This window comes from Mesitornis unicolor, unplaced genomic scaffold (genome assembly GCF_000695765.1).
Source record: "Mesitornis unicolor isolate BGI_N332 unplaced genomic scaffold, ASM69576v1 scaffold27669, whole genome shotgun sequence".
Lineage (NCBI taxonomy): Eukaryota > Metazoa > Chordata > Aves > Mesitornithiformes > Mesitornithidae > Mesitornis > Mesitornis unicolor.
In genome coordinates, this window is record NW_010209725.1 from 1 (window position 1) to 25,663 (window position 25,663).

Below are 25,663 nucleotides of genomic sequence, written 5' to 3' on the forward strand. Positions count from 1 at the left end.
GGTGGAATTGCTGGGGGATCGTCCTCCGGCCTTAAACTTCCCTGCAGCGTCAGAGAGAAAGACACACCGTAAGAAATGGAGATGTTTAGGTCGAGTGTGATCTTCTGGCAGATGCAGAAATCTTTAGACGTCGGCTACTGGTGCTGTCAAACACAACACAGGCGTAGCCATACCTTTGATCCAAATGTGACCACTGTGTTCCTAGAGGAGAGTTCGGGCACTGAGAGCCTGACACTTCAAAAGGGCAACCGGAGCATTGCAGCTGGAAGTCTTTTAGCTTAACAGAGTCCTGCTTGGCTACATGGTTGGACTTGATGATGTTACAGGTCTTTTCCAACCTCAATGCTTCTGCGATTCTGGATGTTCCCCGATTTACTATTAAAGTTATTCACTACAGGTCAGAAATACCTTTGCATTAGAAGTGTCCTGATCCATCTTCTTTCGTGGAGGAAGCGGAGGAGGGTTTTGAGGCTCATCGCTGAGCTTAGGAAAGCTGCCCCAGGAGCTGAAGAAAGTCTCTGGAGAGAGAAAAGCAGATATTTTACTGCTTTGCAATATCTGGGGAACATATGCGAGAACACGGAGCCAAATGAGAAGGAACTCAAAGAAGAAAATCTTTGTGCTCAGCAGCAACACAACCATGAACTTCAGTTGTATGCGATTCCCATTTGTTTCTTTAATCAGATATTCCCCTCCCAAAGTGGTCTCTTATTTCCAGTATCAAAGATTTGCCTCAACAGTTGGCAGGCAATGCTAAAGGACAGAAAAATAAATAAAGAGAACTCTTAGAGAGCACTTAAATGACCTTCTCTGCAACCCGCTCTGTATTGCAGAATTCATCCCCTGTACTGCAGTTTGCCCACGTGCCTCAGTTACACTTTGGAGTGGAAGTTTGTTCTCTCTGCCATATGGGTACACATCCAAATTTGGAAATTTAGAGGCTTTGTTAACAGGTCTGCAACACTTCTAAAGCAGGAGAATTCGACACTGAGCAGATGACATTAACTCTCACAGCATTGTAGGACATTTCTAGTCCGTCCTTTTTTGAGAAGGAAACAAAACCCTCAAAGTTTAAGAAACAAAACACCCCAGACCTGTATTTGTGACTTTTGTCACCCCTTTGCTTATTCTCTCAGATGTGCACAGAGCTTTGTATCCACACAAAAGGCATCTACGCTCTCCAGTTTGAAATTTTAATCGTATTATGAAAAAGTGCCTGTGCAATAAGGGGGTAAAAACAGAGGTGCAAGAAGTACCTCCTCTTTCCCAGCAGCAGCACCATTATTTTCACTATGTGGTAGTACCAAATTATCAAGTTGCTTCATTTGTAGCATTAATCAAACAAAATAATCATCAAGGCCATTCAAAATAGAAGCAAAATCATGCGAGAACCCGGAGTGAAAAACCAAAATAAAGCCACACCAGTCAGTTTTTAGACTTCACCGACTGCTTTACTGGACATAATCTAAAATTGGTACCAAAAAAATCCTCTCAGAACCCTGATGAACGCAGCTCACTTTTTCATCCCAGATTTCGGGTTTAAATTCCCATTCAGCTCTCCTGAAACCAGGAAAAGCAGAGTTAAGTGAAACATTTAATAGAGTTACGGTACTCACTCGACTGTGGCAAACTGACAGGAGCAAAGATGCTGTTGTTACCTGTTAAATGAAAATATCGATTAAAGCCTTTCCAGCCAAGTACACGACAGCACAAAACGTATGCTTGGAGGTTATGGTGATTTTTGAGGTCATTCACAAGTCTATCGACTGCTGAAGCGCACAGACTGGCTTCCCTTCGAAGGAAATGAAACCGGGATCGCTGGAGTCTGATCAGTCCCCAGGGCCACTCCTGAAGCAACCACTGTGGTGTGGGTGCTCGGTCATCAGTACCTTTTCTCTCCATGGATGTGCCACGTGTGGTACAGCACGGCCTCATGGAGACATCTCCCGTAACAGACTGCCTCAGCTCCAGGCCAAAAAAGCCTTTGTTTAAAAGGCTGACATACACCCCAATAAATTTTGGAAGCCTGAGGGACAGTAGCAACAATTATTAAAGCATTGTGCATGTTTACCATAAGAGCTGTTGAGATCAATGTCTAAAAACACGCTGAACTCCGAAGAAGCGGACACGGGCGGCGTCGATGGGGTGTTGGGAGACGTCGGTGCCGACGCCGTCGATTCGTGCTCAGTCTCGGTGATTCTGCTGAAACTTATCTTGCTGGGCTCCTTTTCAAGCAGCAGTGGGTGACTTCTCACCGTGCCAGAGGTGGAGCCGTGTCTGCCAGCGTTGGGCCTTATCCCGGGTGATTTCAGGGGGTACGTGGTTTTTCTGGGCTGGAGAAAGTAAAGCTGGTTGGTACTGCTGACATTTCAGATAGAAACACTGCCAAGTCTCTATGAGGTATTTTTAAAAGCACTTATCAAATACACTTTAAATGGTGGTACAGCATTTCTACAATCAACTTGAGGTTCAGTCTGTTGTTATCTACACAGCAGGATTTTATTGAAAAGTTATGGATGCAGCTCAGTAAATCTTCGTTCCTAGCTTACTAATTTTTTACCTTTTTTTTAAAAGCTCTGAAGAATGAAGAGTCAAGTTTCAGATGACAATCAGGGCAAAATACAGGGAAGAGCAAGTCACAAACTTGGGGGAGAGAACAAGTTATTCCCAGTGCCGCTATGGGCCTGCAGAGCCTCCCAGCAGCACTGCAGGACACACTCTGTGCTTGTACCACAGACGCTCACCAGGAATTCATGCCCGGTTGGCCAAGGCCAGAAGCGTGAATAGCTGTTTTCAGCAGATATTTTAGAGAATTTGCTGCAAGCAGCATTATTGCAACAGGAACTTCTGTCGTTTTCTCGCCGTATTTGTAGTATCATCTTAGTCATTCCTCTAACAGGAGACTGCTAAGATGAGTTATAGCGCTCCCAAAAGTTAAAGATGTCTCTGGCTGCTCAGAAGTACAATTTCAGTGTACAAATCCAAGCAATCTTTCTGCTTAAAAAAGAAACCCAGGCTCCAATACCTATTTTTTTTTAAATAAAAATGTTGCTGCTTTGAACTGAACTGTATTTTCTTCAGCAAGAAGGTTGCACGTTGTCAATTCTTCAATTTTTGCAGCAACGCAAAATATTTAGGCACAAGAAAAACAAATTAATGACTTAAAGAAAACGGAACACATTCGTTATGCACAAAATCTGTATTTCAATTACTATTTTATAAGATTTCTTGATACTGTGAAATGAGAACTGTCACCACGGATTCTATCAAATGACTACGTATGGTAAGAAACGGTAATGGCAGTATTTTAGGCTTTGGGGAAACAAAGCATTCTAAAATAAATCAAAGGTAGTTATGTTTTAGTAGCAACAAACAACTAAAAGAAAAGCATTTTAAAATCAAGTCTTGATGGAAAATCACCTCATGGTACAGAATTCTGGAGTTATTAGTTATTAGTTAACTACGTGTTCTTTTTCATAGTGGTGAGTGGATTTTAGGCATTTAATTCGCAGGACAAGACTTACAAATCTCGGTGGTTGCTTGCAGTTGCGAGGTTCAATTTCTAATGACTTGTTGAACAGATAATCTGTAAACTCTTTTTCTGGTATCTTCCCCATAGGATTGAGATTTTCAAAGAATTTCTAAATGAACAAGCATCAATAATATTTAAAAAACAGAGATATACACAGAATTTTAATGAAATGCTCGTAATTCACTAATTAAAACTTTGTCTTTTTCACCATCGTGAAGCTTATTTCAAGGAAAACCAGAGCAAAATGTTCCCTGGAATAAACCAAATCCAATACAAAACAATCCAATGCAAGAAACAGCGACGTTCACGTTGAGTTTTCTGACAGGAAAGAACGACCTTGCTTCAAATAACCAGGCACAGCAAATTAAGTCTCCTGTAAATCATTAGCCAGATATTTTTGACCAGTGAAGCATGCACAGCACAGCAGCGCTACAGGCGACGCAGTGGCGTCCTGCGCGCTTGCCTTTACCCGGGCAGGAGCAGAACGCAGACGATTCGGTCGTGGTGCTTGTGCCATTCCTGAGAGGTGCTTTGGATGCCATTAATTAACTGATTAATCAATTAGCAGGAAGGGAGGGAGGAGGAAAGCAGGAAGGTCAGAGGCAGGGACAGAGCATGGCGCTACGGCCCGAGGAGCGAGGGAAGGCACGGCTGGGACAGGGCTGGCACCAAGGGCATGGGGCAGGACAAAGTACTAGAAGATTATTTGGCCATTTTTGCTGTGTTTCCCCCTATTCCCTATCCCCAAAATTTAATGTTTGATTACCCGAATTTCTGGCTCTATCCGTAAACAGTAAGGCTGGTTTTGGTACTGCTGAATTTCTCCTGTGATTTCAGCCACTTTTCTCCTCTTACTGAAGTTAATTAATTCTTTCCCTTGTCTTTTAAGGAAGTCAGGATTCCCTTCTTCTGTCTTCAAAATATTTGTTAGGTATATTCCTGATAAAGAGAGAAGTGGTTTTTAGAGTTCGTTTTCATTCCAAGAGCTGATTTCGTTCTTCCTGATGAATGATAAAGAAGTCTGGGCATAGGCAGACCATTCCTTTTAACGCTCCAACAGTTTATTAACTGGCAAAAATGAACCAAGTCTGCATTTTAAACAGCAAAAATGTATTACTGAAATCCCTGGTGGTACTTACCAAAGAAAGGCACACACGGTGGATTGATTGACTTGAGCTTAGCTAGGTATTTCTTAAAGTGATCTTGACTTAATTCTACAGCTTCATCCAAAACTCTTTTTTTCCTTTCCTGCAGTGCCTAAGTTGTCAAAGAAAAAACAAAACAGGGATGCAAATCTCAATGGCGCGGTTAACAAAACCAAGGCAATTTCCTGGCCCCCTTAGCGAAATGCAGGAACTGAAATTCAGATTTGAAAGTAAGTCTTTTGTAAATGGTTTGCTCTGGACCGCAGCACTATCAGCCCAACAATTTAGACGTGCGAATCTTGAGGCTACTGAAACCAGATTATTATTCTATCAACTTACAAGTATTATCCTGGTTTTTAATAAAAATTAAACATTTAAGTCTGAATTTAACTTAAAAAGTCTCATGCTGCCTTTCAGAGACGTACAAAGCTCAAAATGCTTTATTCAATTTTCTATTTTTGTCAAGGGAGGCTTTGCTGCCAAATCCCAGGCATTTCTTTTCCTTGGTGAGTGAAAAATGGAACCACTACTTGTGAAGTCGCCCCTCTTCCCACTGTCCATCTAAACTGTTTCTGCAGGTATTCGAAAGCAAGAGAGATACAGATACTATGGATTTCACTTCAGAAGTGACACATACACACATTTCTGGATCCTAATTAGCTTTTTTACCCCCAAGAAAAGCGCCCCAAACTTACCTCAAAGGTGTGATCCAGCCTGTACACCGACACAGAGTTCATTGCACTGACGATCTCTAAAACGCCATTGAAATTGTTCAGATCCTGGAAAACCTGCAGGATTTCTATAATCCTACTCAGCACCGCCACTCGCTCTTCAAAGTTCTCGGTTTCCACAATGCACCTAATCAAGAGACATCACTTGAGAAACACTGATAAAGAAAACCCAATTTTTGCGAGCTGCTAAATCAGATTTTTTCCGAGCCAGAACTGTGCAGTCCACCCAACACGCACACTTTGGCGCTCCCTCAGGAATCTGAAGTACAAGTTTATGTAATTGCATCTTACATATGTTCGAGCTGGAAAGCCAAGCAAGGTTTTGGCATATCCTGTAGGATAATAAAGCAAACCTCAAGCAAGGGCCAGGATAAGTAGGGTGACCTGAAATGTCCGTAACACCCTACGGCCACCTCCAGGTTCAAGGCCACAGAATTCAAACAGCAGAAAAATGTTTCTCAGTTGAATTTCAGTGGGAGTTGATGCCGCTACCCCATCACTACCAGTACTTACTTTTCAAACCAAAGAGTAAGATTTGTAGTATGACGAATCATTTTCAGTAGATTTGGGGAGTTGATTTCCTTATCTTCTTTAGTCCACACACTACCGACGAGCTCAGAAGGCTGTACTGCCCTGACAGTGACAAAGCAAGATGCAGAAGAATGCTCAAGACAAATAATAATTGTATGTTCTGTGTTTGCATTAAAAAGGTTATTTCTTCCCTTACTCACGACTTGCTATTTCACAAATCCAATCCAATCTAATCTCCTGCAAAACAGTCACTTTAAAATCACGTTTTGATGAGTATTTGAGTATAGAAGGAAACACATTTTTATCTTAATTGAAATTGGCATTTTTGAATAAGCATTTTCAGATAAAAAATTACAAAAGAGGAAGTTTAATTTCCTGAAAGCGTAAGAAAGCAACTTAAAGACAGTTACTTTATTTTTTAAATAGGAAGCTGAAGTACTTTGAGCAACCTCAAAAGTGGCCCATTTCAATAGAAACCCTGCTGGCACTGAAGCATGGAAGGATGCTTCACCTTTGAGTCTTAAAACCTTAGAGAATTTCTACCTGGCAAAACCTGGCTCTCCCATCACGGCTGGCTCGATTTATCACCGGCAACAACAGAGCTAGGAAACAGCAGAGTACTTATGGTACCAGACCAAAATGGTCTGTCTGTTGCCTTGTCTGTTAGAACAAACTGGAAACCGTGTAACTTTAGTACTTGGAGAAACACAAGCTCCTTATTTTGCTACAAACATTTTCTGTCACCCTCTAAATCCTCAGAATTAGATGAGAGGGTCTTGGTGTACCAGTGCTATGGTTATACTTTTTTGCCTTGCATATTTTGATAAGCAGATGGGAAAAAAAACCTCTTCCCATGAACTCTGAAGGCCAAGGGGGTGTACTTTTGACCGAGTCTATGAATTAGGACTCTGTCTTGCTCAAATCATCTAAAAAAGAAGACACACAGTAGTTCAATCCCTACCGATAAAGGTCGGACTCGAGAAGCGTGAGCTGTCGAGCAATCTCTATGGGGTGCAGGGTCATGAGGTCCAGCGTTTCGCTGTGCCCCACGCGCCAAATGTGCCACTCGATGGGGGGAGGCGGGCTCTCGAAGGTGATGTTGTGACTAATGCCGTTTGCCTGAGCTTTCTTTCTCCTGATGATTTTAGCAATGGATTCCACCCACTTCTTCATGGATTTTCCTGCAAAACAGAAACCATTAAAAACTCCATCTTTCTAATACCATCTTAACTGACTTGTGATAATTTAATAAAACCACCCCCCAAAGTTGTACATGCATTCAGAATTCTGCATTTCTGCATGCAAATTAATTAGGTTTGTAGTTCCTTATTTTTTTGTCTTTTGGGCTCTTGCACCTGTATCAGTTGGCAAATACAGACACATGTGAACACATTTTTGGGTGCCCAATTTAACCACATTTACTGACATTTTTGGAGTGGAAAAAAGTGACCCTGTATATATTCACTTCTTCCCCTCAGCTGAACCATCTCCACCTCCATCTACTTAGAGGAGAACTAAAAAATAAACGAGCTTCAAGTGAGAAGCTCCTCCCCCTCTACTCTGCCCTGGTGAGACCACATCTGGAATATTGTGTCCAGTTCTGGGCCCCTCAGTTCAAGAAGGACAGGAACTGCTGGAGAGAGTCCAGCGTAGGGCTACAAAGATGATCAAGGGAGTGGAGCATCTCCCTTATAAGGAGCGGCTGAGGGAGCTGGGGCTCTTTAGTTTGCAGAAGAGGAGACTGAGGGGAGACCTCATTCATGTTCATAAATATATAAAGGGTGAGTGTCACGAGGATGGAGCCAGGCTCTTCTCGGTGACAAACAATGATAAGACAAGGGGTAATGGACACAAACTGGAACACAGGAGGTTCCACTTAAATTGGAGAAGAAACTTCTTCTCAGTGAGGGTGACAGAGCACTGGCCCAGGCTGCCCAGAGAGGTTGTGGAGTCTCCTTCTCTGGAGACATTCAAAACCCGCCTGGACGCCTTCCTGTGTAACCTCATCTGGGTGTTCCTGCTCCGGCAGGGGGATTGGACTGGATGAGCTTTTGAGGTCCCTTCCAGTCCCTAACGTTCTGGGATTCTGTGATTCTGTGAGATCTTTGCAACATGCTGTACCAGTGCACTGTGGAACAAGATTAGAGAAATACATGTTTACAACATCAGTCCAGCATTTACAGTACACAAAATAGTGGACAAGATGTGAAGTACCTTCAGCAGTTCAAGACAAACATTTTTTAAGAGACTACCCAAAATAGGATAACGATTAAAATTGGCATGGCAACACTGCTGCCCTCCACACAGGCTGCCAAAAAAATCTGCTAGTTTGTAAGGGCTTGCTCCAGAGGAAGCGATACCAAGTGGGTCAGGTATTTTCTCCTAAAAGGAGAATGATTTTCAGCTGGAACTTTCAATAAATGGGAAAAGAACAAGATGGAAAAAACTAGCCTCTGTATCCAACATGGGAGGAGAAAGGCGACATCTGAATTCTCACCACTTGCTTGCAGCGTCAGGCAAGGATGAACATTACTGTGCACAAGTAAATATGGTTAACTAAAATATCATAATGCTTGAAGTAATTTCTGGTAGCTGTTCAGGCTCCAGGCCAAAGCTTGCTCATGAAAAGGAGAGTCTGGTAAACAGCTCAATTAAAGGCATTAAAATTACTCATGTGTGTAAAGATATTCTCATGCCTAAAACTTGTCAGGATTAGCCCAGCAGGTTGGACCAAAATGTAGAAGAACAAGAGGACCACCCATTGCCCTACCTCTTACGCTGGAAATAAACGTCTCCAGTCTCTCCAGTAACTCCAGATCTCTTTCAAAATCGCAAAAGTGGTGCTCTACCCAGTGACGAAAAACGTTTAATATTCTGGGGAAGGAGAGGAAAAAATAAACGATTACGTTTTGCTTTTAAGGACTTCCAAGGCTCATCCCATGTAACCATGAAATGAAACGCAGTTCTACAAAAGCTGAGTTACAGATCCATGGAGTTGATGATTATCGAAACACACAGACATAGGGCAGAACACAGACTGAGCACGGCACCAGTGACCACAGGAGTCCCCAGGTGTTTAAAACCTCATTTTCCAGTCTTAGCATACGTAGAGTTTGGCAGGTTTTTTTAATCTTACATAAAGAATGCTAACGTGGAGGTGATTTCACGAGAGGAAAAAACTTACCAAAATCAGATAAAACTGGTATTTCCAATGTAATTTTCTATTTAAAAAAATACTAAAAAAGTTAATTAGAATCTCCCATTTGGTAAGAAATTTGTAATTTTCTTTCCTGTACCCGTATTTCAGCTCAGACATTGCTGCACGTCTACTGCCCCACTTTGACAACTGTTTAATCACACAAATGGCAGTACTGGATCCAGTACTTCCTTTAAGGGTAACACTAAACTTTCTCTTCACTTTTCTCCACACTTTCTTAAACAGACCGCTAATAAACAAGCCTCTAAACATGAGCTACAACTGCTTTTCTGTTTCTACTCTAAGGACGTATCAGAATAAATAACAGATTTGCCTCTTCTTTAAGTTAATGAGCTGAGCTCGTGCCTCAAAACTCTGATGTATTGGGTTGCACCATATCGCCTTACCTGAAGGGAAAGCAAAAAATCTCCTACATCAACTAGAAAAGAGATTTTCCCTGCGCCGATTAAGAGGTGGGACAGGATGATGGGGTTAATGAAGAGCCCATGGTCTCAGACTATAACCCAGTTGAGAGTTTCAAGCTACTAGAAACAAGTAGTATCTCCTAAATTCAAAGATTAACTATAAGCCACAGAAGGGCATGTGTCAAATAGCAGCTTTAAATCACATCTCTCATGGAGCAGGCACCCATAAATGGACTCGGCTCACCGACCACAGCATCAGCCAGCCAGGAGTAGTGTCACGGTAATAGGTACCCTCATCTCTCAAACAAGGAAAGAAACCAGAAACCAAAACCAAAGGCCCTGGAAACTTTGGAACAGGTTCCAGGTTTCAAATGGGTGAATTGATTTTGGAAATTAATAGCAAGAAACATGGTTAACGGCTGCCTCAAACTTTTCTACAGGTTCCAGTGGATTGGTAACCACTTGTCCTGCTCAGCTCCACAGTCAGCAGTGCTGCAGGAAGATGCAAAGGGGCACTGTGAGGAGATCCCCAAGCACAGCTAGTACAGGAGTCTATAAAAAATAGCAACAAAAGCAATACAACAATATTTCAACTCTTCAGCCAGCTATGCCACAAAAGCCCATTCTGTGTGAGTTTCCGTTGAGGGGTTTTATAGGCACCAATGTGGATGGGTGCAGAAACAGTTACCAGAACTAAAATCAGGAAAAGCGTGTGCTGAGAGGTGGTGTGTTGTATGCAGCTCTCCCCAAAAACAGTAACTCTGGACATCACTCGTCCTGCTACGGGATCTGATACAAACTGAGAACACCAAGAGCCTGACAAACCACGAGCACTCACAGGTGTGAGGGTTACCCTGGGACTGTGTGATCTGGACAACATCCATGAAGGTGGCGGCAGCTCTGGACCAACCAACACTGCAGTGTTACATACATACTGCTTTTTTTTTTTTTACATATATGCACACAGGTCTCTGATGAAAGTGGAACTCCAAGGTGACTTTCTGAACACCTACCTCAAAGGTACTGGATGTCAGTACGACCCTTCACTTTGAGTAAACCGCTGCTGCTTCAAACAGGTAACTAGGAATGACTGCGTACAGTTATCTGCCATTAATAGTAATGACGCTACTCATAAAAACAGTTTAACAAATATAATCTGTTCTTGCAAATGTTGGTTGTGGTCTCCTCCTGACTTGATTCCCTATCAGGAAACAATTTGTCTCATTCATGCTCGAAACGCTTAATTGTTCCCCAAGTTCGCTTGGTCAGCAAAACCTTGAAGATTCACCACAGCCCGCTGTAACGTGCGGTGCAGACAAGAGCCTCCCTGTCTGTGTGAAAATACAGCGACGGGGCTGGGAAAGGGAGTAAAATACCAAAAAAAAAAAAGGAAACAGAGAAACTATCTTCACAGGGCTCATTAACAAGGAACCCATTCACAGTGCAGTCAGAAACACTCTGGGTTGTCCATCTCTCACCCACACCCGCTTTCCAGAGTGTGTACAGCGTTCCTGTGGGTGGTGATCACAGCTGCGAGCGGCAGGGAACCAAACTGCGGTTGCACAACAGCAGCAGTCAGTGTGACTAATCAGAACACGGTCTCGGATATTAGTGTGGGTGCAGACAGCGATAAGTCCCTACTTGACAGCGCAGCAGTCTCCAGAAGAGATTACCATCTCCGAGATCACCGTATCATCAGGGAACTAAAATCTGTTTTTGAGAGAGCAAATTTAAAAGCAAATACACCTGAGTTGGACTGGCTGGACATATTCCTTGCGAAATCGCTTCAGGTCTGCGCTGATGGGCTGCTCCCCTTTCTCGATTGCCAGCCTGTCTGCTTCAGTGGGCTCGGGCTCTGGGATTTCAAACCTACGAATAAAAGCACCAAAAAACTGATGGCAATTAAGATAAAAACACAAACTCTTTGTGCAGGACATGAAGAGCGATCGCATTTAAAACAAATTCAGTGTGGTGAAACCAAAGCACTCATCTCATATCCAGTTTGCCGGCAATCGCCTCCTCCCCTGGCTGTGCGCTGCCAGCACCCAGCTCTCGCCCTGGTAATTTGCTCCTTCTCTGCTCATCACAAGATGTCTAGACTAGGATGGAAGGTTTTAACTATCTGCTGGCTTGATTTAGTGAAGATTAGAAGAAAGCTTAAGAGCAGCTTTATCATGCTGCATTAAAATGCTGTTTACATCAAGAGTCGGTGCCTTTTAAATAAAACTGCTTAGAACATTTCCATTCTTATTTGCATCCAGACTCAGGCACACTCGCACTCATCGCCACACTGCAGTTCAAAACATCGCTGCCCCACAGCGGAGGCACACCGAGCGCTCTGGCTAATACTTAATTCAAGTTATTAATTTAACAAACTGGAAAGAGAAAGCTTGCATTAAAACTTGCATTGCTGTATCCCATTTTAAAAATTACTTTTTTAACGAACTTCACCAAAACGTGTGCCACGTGGCACCGAGAACCGAGCAGAAAAGGAGCAGGTGAATGAACACAAAAGTATTTCAGTGTCTTCAGAAAGGACGACCACTGCTTACCTCTCAATCAGTAAACTCAGCAGTTCCTGGGGCTTGCAAAACGAGCGGTACGTGGTGAGGAAAGTGCGCACAAAATTAGGATCTGGAAGGGCAGAATAAGAAAATGATGGGGTGGGGTTGTTTTTAGCCAACTGCAAAACAGCAGAAATAAATTACACACACACTCACAGAAAATGTTTACAGTGCGGAAAATAAGCTCAGGTTCTAAGTCAAGCACTGTAATTTGAAAAATACCAGAAATGACACTGCTGGTGAAGTCTGCATTTAGTTCTTTGGTGTGCTTTCCCCCTGCTTAAAGCATCCAACTGCCCATACCACGTTCTCTCAAAAACCGTGTCTCAGTCTTGGCACGCAGAAAGGTTTACACTCCCCGAGTGTGCAGCTATTCCACGGTTTTATAAAGACCAAAAAACCCACGGTAGAACTAAGCTGTCTACTCTCTTGATGACAGAAATATCCAGACACTCTTATACCACCCCAATAAAGCGTTTGCCTTACCTGTTCTTAAAGAACCTCCAGCAGCGGGGACTGCACCCGCCCCAGCCTCACCACCGCAGCACCCAGCACCCCTGTGCGGCGCCGCGACCGAAACCTGCAGCAGCGCCAGCCCTCGCATCTCCACCAGCACCGCACCTCCCTCCTGCTGCTGCCGTGGGTGTGTGACCGGGAGACTGCCAACCCGGCAGCTACCGCGCGTCTTATTGGGGCTGCTCGGCTACATTAGATGTATTAAAGGAAAAACATTGTTCTCTGAATCTCTTAATTCCACTCTCTTGTGCAGAGGTCCTTAGTTTGTGGATCAGCAAGCTGACAGAGAAATCACTTTACTCTGAGCCACTAAGGGTCATCATCTGCTCCTGATCCTGCGCACCCTGTGCTACGCAGCAGCTTCCGGAGCTGCCTGGGAACAAACGAACACTGAAATACAGCAAAGCCAGGCCTTGAGAGGTGCATGTGCATCTGCTCACTCACGAGCGGGGATTCTGGGTTGTTGGGGGTTTCTTTTTTGTAAATAAGTAATGATCTGTCAGCATGAAGTGCAGGCAGCTTACACCAGCAGCCTTCAACATCTGGGCAGTGAATTTCTTCCAATAAGTGCATGAAAAATTAAGACAAACGCTGCTTTTGAGAAGGCTTAAATTCCCAGCAGCGCACTGCTTGGTGTTTTTAAGGGATCCATTTACAGGAATGTGCTTGCAAGAGAAGACTCATAGAGCTGTAATGCTGTGATAATGCTGCTGAGTTTGCACCCCAGTCCTGTGCTGGCCTGTTCTGCCTCCACGTCACACCGACTGTGACTCTGCAGGGCTACTTCTGACTTTTTAAAAAGTGAATTTTCCTCTTCAGCAGGTAGTAGGTTCCTTTATTATTCGTAAAAAAAATTGATTTTGAAAAAGGCGCTCCCAGTAAAACAGAGCATACAAGCAGTGTGCTATAAATTAAAATTCATATGATTAAAATTCAAGAGTTTATTAACTCTGCATCTGCTGCATCCCATGGTCTCCTGGTATCAACAGGAGACTTCTTTGACCCGACAGAGGTGATTTTGGGAACGTGGAGCCTGTGTGCTGCAGCAAAGCCCGCTCCAAACCCATCTGAATCTAACACAACCTACAATGAACTGACAGTTTAAAAATAAAAAGATCCTATCTTGACCTAAATACAACCAAAAAGCACCGAGGTCTGCTGAGAGTCCTTCCCGTGCTCTTAGTCATCAAAATGCCTTTGTGGAGGCTGAGGATTTTGTTAGTCTTGGCTCCAAGCGCTGTTTGGAAAAGCAAGCAGAAAGCCAAGAGGCATCGTGTTCACTGACGATTCCCAAGGCCCAGGCAGCAACTACTTGTGCTATAAAAACTGAAGTTACGCTACCAACTGATGCTCAGATACTCCAGCTCCGTTAGGAAGAGAGCCGAGTTGACAAAGCCACCAAAACCCATTTTATCCATCCTGTTCTAGAAACGGATGGCTTGGGACTCAAACACAACTACAGAGAACCTGCACACCAACAGGCTGCATCAGTACCAAGCTTCTAAGTGGGACGTGCTATTTTTTAATGTATTTTTAAAAAAATATACAGCTCCATGTTATCTAGCCATAGCTTTACAAAACAGACTCACTTAAATACCAGGCAGTTTTGTAAAACACACAAAAGAGACTGTTACTGTTTGCGAAGTTTTACAGAAACTGCACCCCACTGCCATCAGCATCACCCCAAACCCAAGTTCTGACGTTTCCATCAGCACTAGCACTTCTTGAAACTACTTCACGGTTTCATTCCTGCAGCTTTAAGAATATTTCACAGGAAAGTCTGAAGAATACGGATTGTGATTTGTATTCTTTTCTACCGAGGGACTTCACAAAGCAGAGCTTCAAGTGTAATACATAAAACTTCCAACCTCCTTCTTCCTCCACAGCCCCACAGCACCACTGCTTGAGCCATGATGGTCTCAGGGAATTCAGCAGTGGCTCCTATTAGACCACTGATGCTTTTTGGTTTGGAGGAGGAGCGCTTGCATACCCCAAATTTTCTGACAGCTTTGCCAGCAAAGCCAGTTCATTTAATAACAGATCCTGGGTTGTTTGCTTTTGTCCTTGCTTTACATTTAACTATACACTGAAAAAACCTCAAAGAATAAAAAAATAAAAGGATTAACTTCATCACCACAGAAAAAACACATCTACAGTAAACGTTCAGGATACCTGCATACATGTGGTACGTCAACCTTTCGATTAATTTCACCACCGTTCCTCCTTTGATGATGGGAATCCCGTTCCTGCTTTGCAAGTTGTCCTCAAAAACGATGTTCTCCTCTGAGTCTTCCACCACGAACCGATACACGTTAGGGCTGGGCAGCCTCAGCGGCTGCTCGTTTTCCTCCTGCAGCAGCACCGAATCCAGCATCCTGTCCAGCGTGCTGCGGTACTGGAGGGAGATGAGAGCGGCCATCCAGTTGCTCTTCTCTTCAGCGGACTTGGCAGCAAACACGACGCTGTTCTCATCTTTAGACACCAGCTCGAAAGCATGTTTGTACTCAGACGAGTCCTCTTTATCAATAATCTGTATTTTCCTCATGAGGATTTTCTCCTTCAGCCTGTACTCTGCGTTGCTGTACCCGGGAAGCCGGGATTGCCCGTGATTAGTTTTGCAGCTGATCATTAAACCATCGAAGAGAAAGATGTGGCGCTCGTGTTTGGCTCCTATTTTTGTCAGGCCACCTTCCATGATGAATTCATTGCAGCACTGCCCGATATCTTTGCCTTCCCAGCCATCGATGTTTTTCTGGATTTCATTCATTTTCTTGATGGCCAAGTGCTTGCTTCTTATTTGCCGGTTATAGAAGCGACAGACTGGCTCCCTTGAATGGATGAAAGAAAAAATCATGATGGATACACTCCACGTTTGCCATCCAAAGAAAAATAAAAATCAATTAATTGTTTATATCGTTATTTCTTTGGCCTAAATATGCCCTAACCAAGTTTACTGTCCCAAATGCACTGCTTTGGCTAAGGAAAGAGTAAGATACTGACATTATTTATAGAAGTGGACTGTGAAGGTTTTGGGCTGCTATACCATCTACAACGAAAACCAGCACAAAGCTGTGCCTCGAGAAGGAAACACACACGTTATCCAACAAGAAAAATAAGATAATCCATACTGCCAGATCATTTACGTCCCTTTCTGCCAACTTTGGGAACCAGAGCGGCTCTGTGGCTCCTTACCCAGGCCGGCGTCTCGGGGAGTGTTTGCTGTAGATGCGCTCCATGCTGCACTGCAGGTTGAGGAGAGCAGTGATGGCCTGCTTCAAGCACTCCCGGTCCTCCTCATCCTCACTGCACTCCTGCAATTGCTGGGACATCACAAACAGGGTTATTTAGGGTTTACAGAAGGGTAGGAAGACCGACAAAACATTCTTACGTGGTGTTATCTCCACTGCTCATTGAAGTCAGCAACTCTACGTTGAGTTATTACTTGAAGCTCACTCAAACTCACCAAAAACTTTTGTAAAATACTCAGAAAAAGTCAGTAGATACTCAACAGGAGAGTGATTAGAAACATAACCCTTTACCGAGAGCCAACACTAATTGTCAGATGCTGTTTTTCCCGTTATCCTTTCAACAAGGGCCCGTTTAACAACTGATTTTATTCAATAGTTAGGAGGTTTGAAATAGCCGAGAACTAAATGCTGTTTCACGTAACTACGTGTAATATTCCTTCAAAGAGGCAATTAAACTCAACATTTCAGAGCAAATTTAAGACAGAATGACCAAGATTCTCTCTTCGCTTCTTACCACTCTAAATTCTGCCATCTTCAGCAAACTCACCTATTTCAAGAAGAAATGTCCATTTTCCATGGTGCAACTATCACATTTTTCTTTTTAACTCCTTTCACGTTCAAGATGGTATGATTTTTTTTTAAAGAAAATCCAAGCAAATAAACTGCTGGCCCAAATCCAGACAATATGCCACACAGTTCTGGAAAAACTCTGTTTTACCTAGGTACTTTGAAGAGAAATCTTACTTACAATCACTCAGCATGGCAGAAGCCTTCTTTTCCTTTCCCCACTACGTTCCCTCAGCAAGGATATGAAGCTTCCTCTAAAAGTAATTGAGAGAACAGGATTTGACCAGATTGGTCCACTCTCTTCATGTAATTTAAATTACTAAAAATCTTTATTTTTCACGTGCCCAAACAACCTCCATCTTGCGTATTAAGAGAAATGAACGGTTCACGGCCAAAAATTTCTGGGAAGTTTGAGCTGAGGAACAGTACAGGGAAGGGAAAAATGTCTGCCTTTGTGGAAACCTTTCTTTTCCTTACTATCAGCCACAGAAATGCAAAGAACATCAAAACTGTATGAAAAGATGACAAATGCAACATCCTGAAGGTGGAAAAAGCTACCAAGTCTCATTAAAGTACTCTTTCTCCTCATGTCCTGAGCAGAATTTCTTGCTCTCCCTTTCCAAAAGGGAGCTGTTTGGCACTTAAGACATCAAATGGCATATTTTGCCTTTTTTTTTGGTATTAATAAATAAATAAATGCACATTTGGAAGTAAAACCTATTCCACTTCGACACCTCAATGCCCAGATTCCTGAAGATCAGGCAGATGACCTGAAGCGCATCTCATTCTCTGTGATCTAACATCTGCTCTTCCAAGTGCCAGTTCTTAACTGATTTACCAGCAGATGTGAAAGTATAATGCGCTTCCTAGACAGAGCAAATATGTAAATCTCTAGGAAAGAGAAAAGGGGATCCTGCTTATGCCAGATAATTTCATGTGTTTTGGGTTGCTTGATTACAACACAGAGTCCCATGTGAGAATTCGGGATAATCCTGTGCCCACAACCACATGAGAAGGAAGTATAAACGATACACTCTCTTGAGCAAAGCCTTCTTGGACTTGACCATGGACTTGGCCAGAGCTCTGCTTACCTTCAGGATGTTAATGATGCATCTAAACGGCCCCTTGCCTGGGATTTGGATGGATTAAATGACCCCTTGAGTTCTTTGCCCTGCGTTCAATGAGTAACGTTTTTGGGATCTCTGGTACTAACACACATTTCTGAAGGCACATCTGGAGCCTGAAAAGTCTGGTGAAACACTGAGCTCTCCTCTATGTTGCCAGCATTACGGCATTCATGCCTGGAAACATCGCACATGGTGTTTTAAACCAAAACATTCTGATAATCAATTAAAGAGGTGACAATCAAATGTGTTTAGATTACTTGTTTGCAAGAGCTAACGACTTCCGATCACTACCACCATCTTGCCCTACAGACAGTTTTATTTCTTTACTCAACTTCCTTCAACCTTTGCTATCATCAGTCGTTCCAAAACAACCTCAGCAGAGGTTTGTTAGCTGGCAGTACTGGAACAAGCAATCAGCACTGACGTGACACCAGGGCCTGGGTGTTCAAAGGCCATTTCCTGGTGCAAAAAGCAGATAAATCAAACTAATTCCACAGGAGAGTCCTCCAAACGACTTCCAACCCTTGCACCTCTTGCTTAGGCGAAGATATTTTAATTGTATTCATTTTAGTGTTGATATTTTGCAAACGTCGAGGCCTGCGCTTCAGTAAATAATTATTTTATTTACCTCCCAAATCAGTGGGGTTTTTTTGGTAACCGTCTTTAAGAGCAACTCCCTCAATCTTAGCTTCTCTCCCTACTGAAGCCATGAAAATATTGTGAGCATTCTGTTGCCTTTCCGACTCCATTTTTGTTAGGTTTTTTCCAACCAAAGTTCCTAGAGACAAATACAACGGTGACAGGGAAGCAGTACCAACAATGTATAATATATTGTTTACTAAATAGTTTCTCTAGCCCTAAAACCACTGTTTTTTAAAAATCAGCGTTGCAAATTTAGAATGTTTTAAAAATACAAGAGAAAATTCAAATTTTAAACCTGCAACTGAAGCGATCACAACAAAAGATTCTGTATTTATCATTATTCACTGCAGAGCGGTATTTAAGATCTCTGCTCTGCTCTACGCTCACCAAGTCAGAAAGGCTCAAGGCAGCCAAGTAGTTGAATTCTATTCCTCTTCAGAAGTCTCGTATACTGTGGGTGAAGGTCATATCTCATCATTTCCACCACTAAAATTCCCTAGTTCAGAAAAGTATCATATAATAATGTAGTTCATGCAACAACCTGCTGTGTTATCCAAGATAAAACAAATAAAAGAAACAACTACAGGTTCTCCCACTATCTCCCAGACTTCATTCTTCAAAGATATGAGGCAATTTTAAGAAGGTGCAGGTATAACCTGATCCTATTGATATCAGTCGGAGTTATGAGCAGACGTCACAGGAGCAGGAGACACAAAGCTCTTGCAGAATTACAGATTTAGGACACGCTATCAAAGCCAAACTGTCGTCTTGGTTTAAAGTGTAAGTAGTGACCACCCCTTCCTGTCACTGAAGGAAAAAATCTAAATATACAAGTTTGTCTGCAAAGCATTTAATCTTAAATTTTAAAACCATACAAAACTCCACTCGTTAAGGTGTACATGTTAATGCTTCCCTAAAAAGCAGACACACACTACCCAGCTTGCAAAATCAGTTAAAGGTTTCTGTTCTCCCAAAGCTGTGGCGTATGATGTGGTTCTTTAATTTCCCCCGAAGCACTCCATTTCCCAGCTCTAAGACACAATGGGTCATTAATTAGCCTGACCTTCAGCTCAATGCAGGTCACTAATCCAGTTACGTCTTTTCAACGTGAAAAAAGAACATTTCAAGACGCTCCAGAGCGTTATCGCGTGCACGGGACCCTTCCAGAAAGGGCAGTGACGCTATTTTGAAAGCGAGACGTCTTTAGGAGGCCATCGGTGCTCGTGCTGTGCTTCTGCTGCCATCCTCCAGTTCTTTCAGCAGTTTATTCAGTTTATTATCTTTTGGAAGATGTGCTTATAGAAACATAAGCTTTATGAAGGCAAATATTAAAACGATGGCAATGTGAAGTTTCTGTTCTCAGTAGGGACAGTGCAGCAAACAAGAGAAAAGTTCCCTGATGGTGAAGGTTGGTTGGGGTTTTTTTAAGCTTTGTTAACTAATTTCTAAATTGACTATTGATAGAAACGTTTAGAGACTTAAAATTTATTTAGATTACTTGGATTTCTATGTTTCCACAAAATCCTGGTAATCCATACACTGCAGATGTATGCGGATGTTCGCGGATCAAAAGAAATCATCCTTACTTTTACTTATCTAAATCAGGATACGCAAAAAAATCACAGCAGATATAATGAAAACGATATAAAAATCAATATGAAAAAGACTATGTGCCAGATACACATCTGACTACACAGCTGGTCTTAAAACAACTGTTCTTTTTTGGCTTGAGAAAATTTTATATTGTATTATAGGTAAGTTCTGTGCTGCAACGTTTCCTCTTCTTCCTTCATACACATAAATCCTTTGTATTTCGAAGGAAGGCCACGCAACTGACCTGTACAACACTGTGAGTAGCACTTTCTGCATTGAGAACTTAAAAATGTACTTTCTGTTGCTATTAACAAAATGTCAGCTATAGCCACAGGATATTTCACCTGTTTAATTGAAGTGTATCCCAGTCAGTTAATTATTCACTTACCCTTATGAGCATTACTTGGTAACACAGTACTCGGCCGCACCTCGAGTGCTGTGTTCAGTTCTGGGCCCCTCACTATAAGGAGGATGTTGAGATTCTGGAGCGTGTTCAGAGAAGAGCCACAAGGATGGTGAGGGCTCTGGAGAACAAGTCTGATGAGGAGCGGCTGAGGGAACTGGGCTTGTTTAGCCTGGAGAAGAGAAGGCTGAGGGGAGACCTCATCACCACCTACAACTGCCTCAAGGGAGGTTGTGGAGAGGTGGGTGCTGGTCTCTTCTCCCAGGTGATGGGGGATAGAACAAGGGGAAACGGCACCAAGCTGTGCCAAGGGAGGTTCAGGTTAGAGATAAGGAAGAAGGTCTTTACTGAGAGGGTCGTCAGAAGCTGGAACAGGCTGCCCAGGGAGGTGGTGGAGTCACCATCCCTGGATGGATTTAAAGAGTGGGTAGATGAGGTACTTAGGGATATGGTTTAGGGGGTAGACAGGAGCGGTTGGACGTGATGATCTCAGAGGGCTTTTCCAACTGAGTGATTCTGTGATTACAAACTTGGCCAACACAATGGGGCAAATGGAAACCTCTTTTACATTATCCTCAGCTACTTCAAAAAAAACCAAACCTCCAATCTAAGTATTTCTCAAGATCCTGCATTTTCTACAGCAATGCTATTTTTTCCTCATTCAAGAATGATTATTATAGATCTCAGATGTTAAATTTCTGCTGACTGCTGGCCTCTCTTCTCATAACTCACAGCAAAAACATTTGCTTGTAAGCAAAAAGCTCCGTACTCGGATACTTTTTGGCTTTTAGCTCTTATACCCAAGGGAAATATCTACTGATATGAACCACCTTGTGAGTGCACATCAGAATAAAATACGGGCAAGTGATCTGTAGTCAAGCCAAGAGAGGCTGCTCTAAAATAAGTAATGCCTCAACAGCCAGAATTGCTCAAAAATACAGACTGGATGCCAACCTAAACCACTTGTATGGCAAGAGCCCTGAAATGTGTCCTACAGGAATAGCTCTTTAGCATCTAAATCAGAATTCCATGAAGCCTGACGTTTCATCAATGCCATTTCTTAGAAGACAGAAAATAAGAAAATAACAGTGATTACTTGCATTCCTCCTCAGTATGGAGGAAGCGTGGTATGCTATGGAAAAAACTGGTATACTAAAAGATGGTGGGTTTTTGCTGTATCTCTTCCATGTAGGACTCAGGACAAATGGCTGAACTTTACGCACGGATTATTCTGACTCCATTGAAAGGAAGCGTCTCCCCAAACCCCAAAATAAGATCAGCTGAGCTGCAACTGGAGTGTGGCTTCAGACCGAGACTACTGATCTGAATTATGCTTTTTCTGAATGGAAAAAATTCAGAACTCAAGGAAAGAAGAAATGAGATTTGCATATTGCATTTTAAACTATATTGGAACTCAGGTTCAATAAAGGTTTGTTTAATATATTTAAATACACTTACTTCAAATGTTCCTGCCAGAGCAACAGATGCTTTTGAAAACTTTTTACATGATTCTGCTTTTCAGACATATACTGATGTCAAATTAAGGTTTTCGTGTCTTTCAGATTTCAGATGCAGTAATTAAAACCCAAGCTCTTGCTTAAAAGCTCAGCTTCTCTACATTAAGAAATGGTTTTAGCAGGAAACAAGCTGTGTGGCTTCATTTACCTGTAGTAACTCAAAGTAGTGCAAACAATGATAGACGGGGATAAGCATGAGTCGCGGGAGGATGTATCGTACGGCTTCCTTAAAGCCCTCAGCAGTGGACTGAAAAGGAAAAATAAACAGCTTTACTTACACTGAAATTACTTTACTTGCACTCAAAACAGGACTGGACAAGGTCCTGAAGTTAACCCTGCTTTGAGCAAGATGGTTGTGCTACACACATCCAGGGTGCACCTCCCAAATTACAATACTCTGTGCTTACACCTGGTAGTACGGAAGACAATAAATAAATACGCAAAAACCATTTTTGGCTAATGAGAGACTCTTTGACCCTTTTCCATCAACCACTTTGGGTGTTTCTGATGCACACTCAGCAGTAAACCCATAGCTGAAAACACCCTTAACCCCCGCAACAAATGCTGGCACAATCTGCCCCCTCAAAAGGGAGCCAGTTGGGTGGTGTGTATGGAGCGAACCAAATAGAGAAGCTCAAGGACCAAAATTACCCGTAAGTCATTTTATCAGCATCCTTTAATTCACGTGGAGGCGCTCACATCGCAATCCCCCTAGCACCTCTGTATGCCAGCACTGTCTGCAGAACTCAATTAAATTTTAATGAATGTTAAAGACCGCCCAGGACTCCAATACAGTCCCATAAACTTGTCACCAACTCCCCTCTGATGTCCCCTCCTCACACTGTGCTTTAGTTTACATCCAAAATACCACAGAAATGTGGAGGTCTCATCAAGTACTGAAGAAATCAGTATCTGCTCTCCCTCAAAAACTAAGAAACACAAGTTTATGACTTAGAAAATGGATCAGAAATCCTTTCCCATTCCCAGCAGTTAACTACACAATCATTCAGGTTGTAAGATGAGGAGAGGTTTTCCAAAGGACAGTGAAGTCCCTGCCATCTTCCACACCAAGGTAACTACTGAACAGGAACTGAACTACCTGATCTTTCTGGAAATTATCTCTCCTCCATTTAAAATTTCTGGAAGAGGCAGAGTCCAAATACCTTGCACTGAAGAAAGGTCAGAATCTAAAGGATTTCTTCCTCAGTAGGAAGTAAAGAATTCAAACCTTTGAAATAGGAGAACCAAAGCAATTCAATATTACTCATCTGCACTCACCTGAAAGTAGAGAGCAACAGCAGGTTTTGCCATTAAGTTATTAAAATGCTCTTGAAATTGGGGAGAGAGAATATCTTGGGACAAGGTTTCATATGGATCAAATGCTTGCTCCTAAAAAAACCAGAGAATTATACACACACATGAAGGATGCAAGATACTTCTGTTCCAGCTGGCACAACCATTCCTTTAATAAGCTGATGCTCAAGTGGAACTTTTCAAGAAAAGATCAATTTTGCAAAGCAAATACTGAGTAAACCACACACCTTTTTCACTTCCAAATTTTAAATGCATGCATTTTCTCAGCATTCCTCAACCTCACCGTACTTATCACTGACACAAACTTTATTTTACTGGTTTTACTGCAAAAATCACAGCTCTGGTTGGGGTATGTGGCTGTGATTCCGTTACACCAACTGCAGCAGCATGGGATCAAAACGTGACTGCACACGAATGTCTGCAGGATTAATTTAGGATTGCCCATACATCACCTGCTCCAAGTCAGGCAGTTCCTGAGCCTCTGCAGCTTCACGGGGCTGAATCACTCATGAATCACCGGGTTATCCGGTCCTGGTGGCTCCCTGCCCAGAATAAGCACATCCACCTCTTTTCACCTCAATGCTTGCCAGAATGCAGAATTTGGGAGCACCAAACACCACAAAAATTCACTTGAACATTCAGGTAAAGTCTCAAATCTTCCATTTGCAGAGAGTCCAGGGGATTTCCTACCTTACTCATGGGGCAGCTGCAACTAAACTCTTTGTGGGGAGAGGCGCAGATTGTACTCTCTCTCTTTTCACATGCAAATTGTAATCACTACTCTCAGCTCTCCTCATCAACTTGTAATCAGAGCTGTCCATTCGCATTAGAGTGGATGTGGGAGGAAGGAACAAAAGGGGGGAAGTTTTGGCACTTCAGCAGCAGTAGCTGATGAGAAATGATGAGACACTCGCTAACTGAACAGGTTGCTTTTCAGCAGCACCTGAAATCCAGTTTACTGTCTGGTCTGTGGTGGATTTTTTGTTTACTCACTACCTGCAAGCATACAACATGGGGAGAGGTCTTATTTTACAGCATCCAAATTAAAGACAGGGGACAGCAACACTGCACAGATGGCTTCTCTTTGCAATAGTAGCCAAGAAGAAATGAAGGTAAAGCTCTGCAGCAGCAGCCACGGGGTGCAGGTCCAGCTGCATCCAGATGTAGTAACCACAGCTGGACAGATGCCCACAGCTTCTCCACCGGCTCACACCTCCACAACACAGGACACAGCAGGGAGCAGGGCTGGAATTACTACCCAAAATGTCATCTTGCACATAAATCTACGGGGAAGCCAGACCAACTCACATTTAGTCTGTGCTGTCCTAATTTTAACTTTTTACTGCATTTTAGACATGTTATCAGTTTCTTCCACTCAGACTTTAACCAGTATTTCAAATTTTTGGTTTTGGATGCGTTGGTGATCTTCCCCAAGAGACTGAATAGAAAAAAGGGGTTTTTACACTTGCACTGTTGCAAAAGTTACTGAAATGTGAAGCTGTTACCTTGATGCTCACGTAACGGGCAAGGCATAGTTCTGGATTGGTGTTTGTACATTTTAGCATGCTGGTGTCCACCTTTTTGCTTTGTGGATACCTAAAACTTCTATGGAAACGCAAATACCAGCCTCACAAATTTACAATCTGTTGCTAATAACCTCCCTTTATTAGCTGCCCTCTGAAGACTATTTCAAATTAGGCACAAAGACACCCTGCCCTGAGAGCTGACGCTCTCCTGCCACTGCTGAACGCCAAAGACATTATCTAAGGCAATCATTAAAACCCACTGCAGCAGTTAGAATTGTATGGGTTACCACCAAGTAAAGTTATTTTACCAGCGTATTAACAAACATCCATCTCCCATTCATGTATGTCAGACACCAAATTTCTGAATTTCCTCCACACCAGGTAAAAAAAAAAGCTTTATTTTCCCCATACTCCCTTATCTCAAAACCACGACAATATTTATGTTAAAACCTTGCAGAGAACCGGTGCAGAAAGACAAAGCAGGAACATTCCAGCTTGCAAGGGCTGTTTGTTTTTAATTATCTTTCCAAATAAGTTGAAGGACCTTTTATAATGGAAACACCAAGCACACAAGCCTGGCAGTGAGATAGGCAGAGCAAATAAACACTTCACTTTCATATCTCTGTTTAATGAGCCCTTCTGCAAATCTTCACAGAAAGATGATCTCAACATGTGAGATGATCAAATGAACAGCCGAGTTATTAAGCTGGTCTTGCTCCATAGTAACTGAATTAATACAGTCAAACTTCCTACCTGCATAAAAAGGAAGAATAATCTGTTCATCTCCTATTTAAGTTTTTCAGTTAATGGAAATCAAGTGAGATTTTTACTTACAGAAAAGGATTTGTTTCCCTTAAACCACAGGATGCCCAAGAGTAGCTTTTGTAATAAACTGATATGTATACGTGTTCCAGGATAGTGCTGTCTTATTTCAAATTTTAAGTCTTTTTCAATTTTAAGATAATACTTACTTTAACTTCTTGCTCAAATGCTTCTCCTTATCATTGTATCAGTGATTATGCTTTAACAACTTAAGAGCTAAGACCTATTCAACTGGACTTTCCTACTGATGTCACATGAGCGGTT

At 42.5% G+C, this 25,663-nt stretch overlaps 1 protein-coding gene across 1 annotated transcript in view; it reads right to left on the reverse strand.

The window, feature by feature from the left end:
• Nucleotides 1–8: 8 nt before the first annotated feature.
• The window catches only part of SOS2 (son of sevenless homolog 2 (Drosophila)), a gene marked incomplete at both ends in the record, with an annotated part of 33,937 nt that continues 8,282 nt past the window's right edge, over nucleotides 9–25,663 (reverse strand). The window contains 17 exons of the mRNA XM_010192946.1: nucleotides 9–41; nucleotides 409–518; nucleotides 1,617–1,658; nucleotides 2,072–2,333; nucleotides 3,525–3,641; nucleotides 4,299–4,471; nucleotides 4,672–4,789; nucleotides 5,373–5,535; nucleotides 5,922–6,041; nucleotides 6,901–7,120; nucleotides 8,710–8,813; nucleotides 11,307–11,429; nucleotides 12,113–12,194; nucleotides 14,813–15,468; nucleotides 15,833–15,960; nucleotides 21,886–21,984; nucleotides 23,016–23,126. Coding sequence (XP_010191248.1) covers nucleotides 9–41; nucleotides 409–518; nucleotides 1,617–1,658; nucleotides 2,072–2,333; nucleotides 3,525–3,641; nucleotides 4,299–4,471; nucleotides 4,672–4,789; nucleotides 5,373–5,535; nucleotides 5,922–6,041; nucleotides 6,901–7,120; nucleotides 8,710–8,813; nucleotides 11,307–11,429; nucleotides 12,113–12,194; nucleotides 14,813–15,468; nucleotides 15,833–15,960; nucleotides 21,886–21,984; nucleotides 23,016–23,126 — 2,661 coding nt within the window. The remainder of the gene's footprint in view (nucleotides 42–408; nucleotides 519–1,616; nucleotides 1,659–2,071; nucleotides 2,334–3,524; nucleotides 3,642–4,298; nucleotides 4,472–4,671; nucleotides 4,790–5,372; nucleotides 5,536–5,921; nucleotides 6,042–6,900; nucleotides 7,121–8,709; nucleotides 8,814–11,306; nucleotides 11,430–12,112; nucleotides 12,195–14,812; nucleotides 15,469–15,832; nucleotides 15,961–21,885; nucleotides 21,985–23,015; nucleotides 23,127–25,663) is intronic.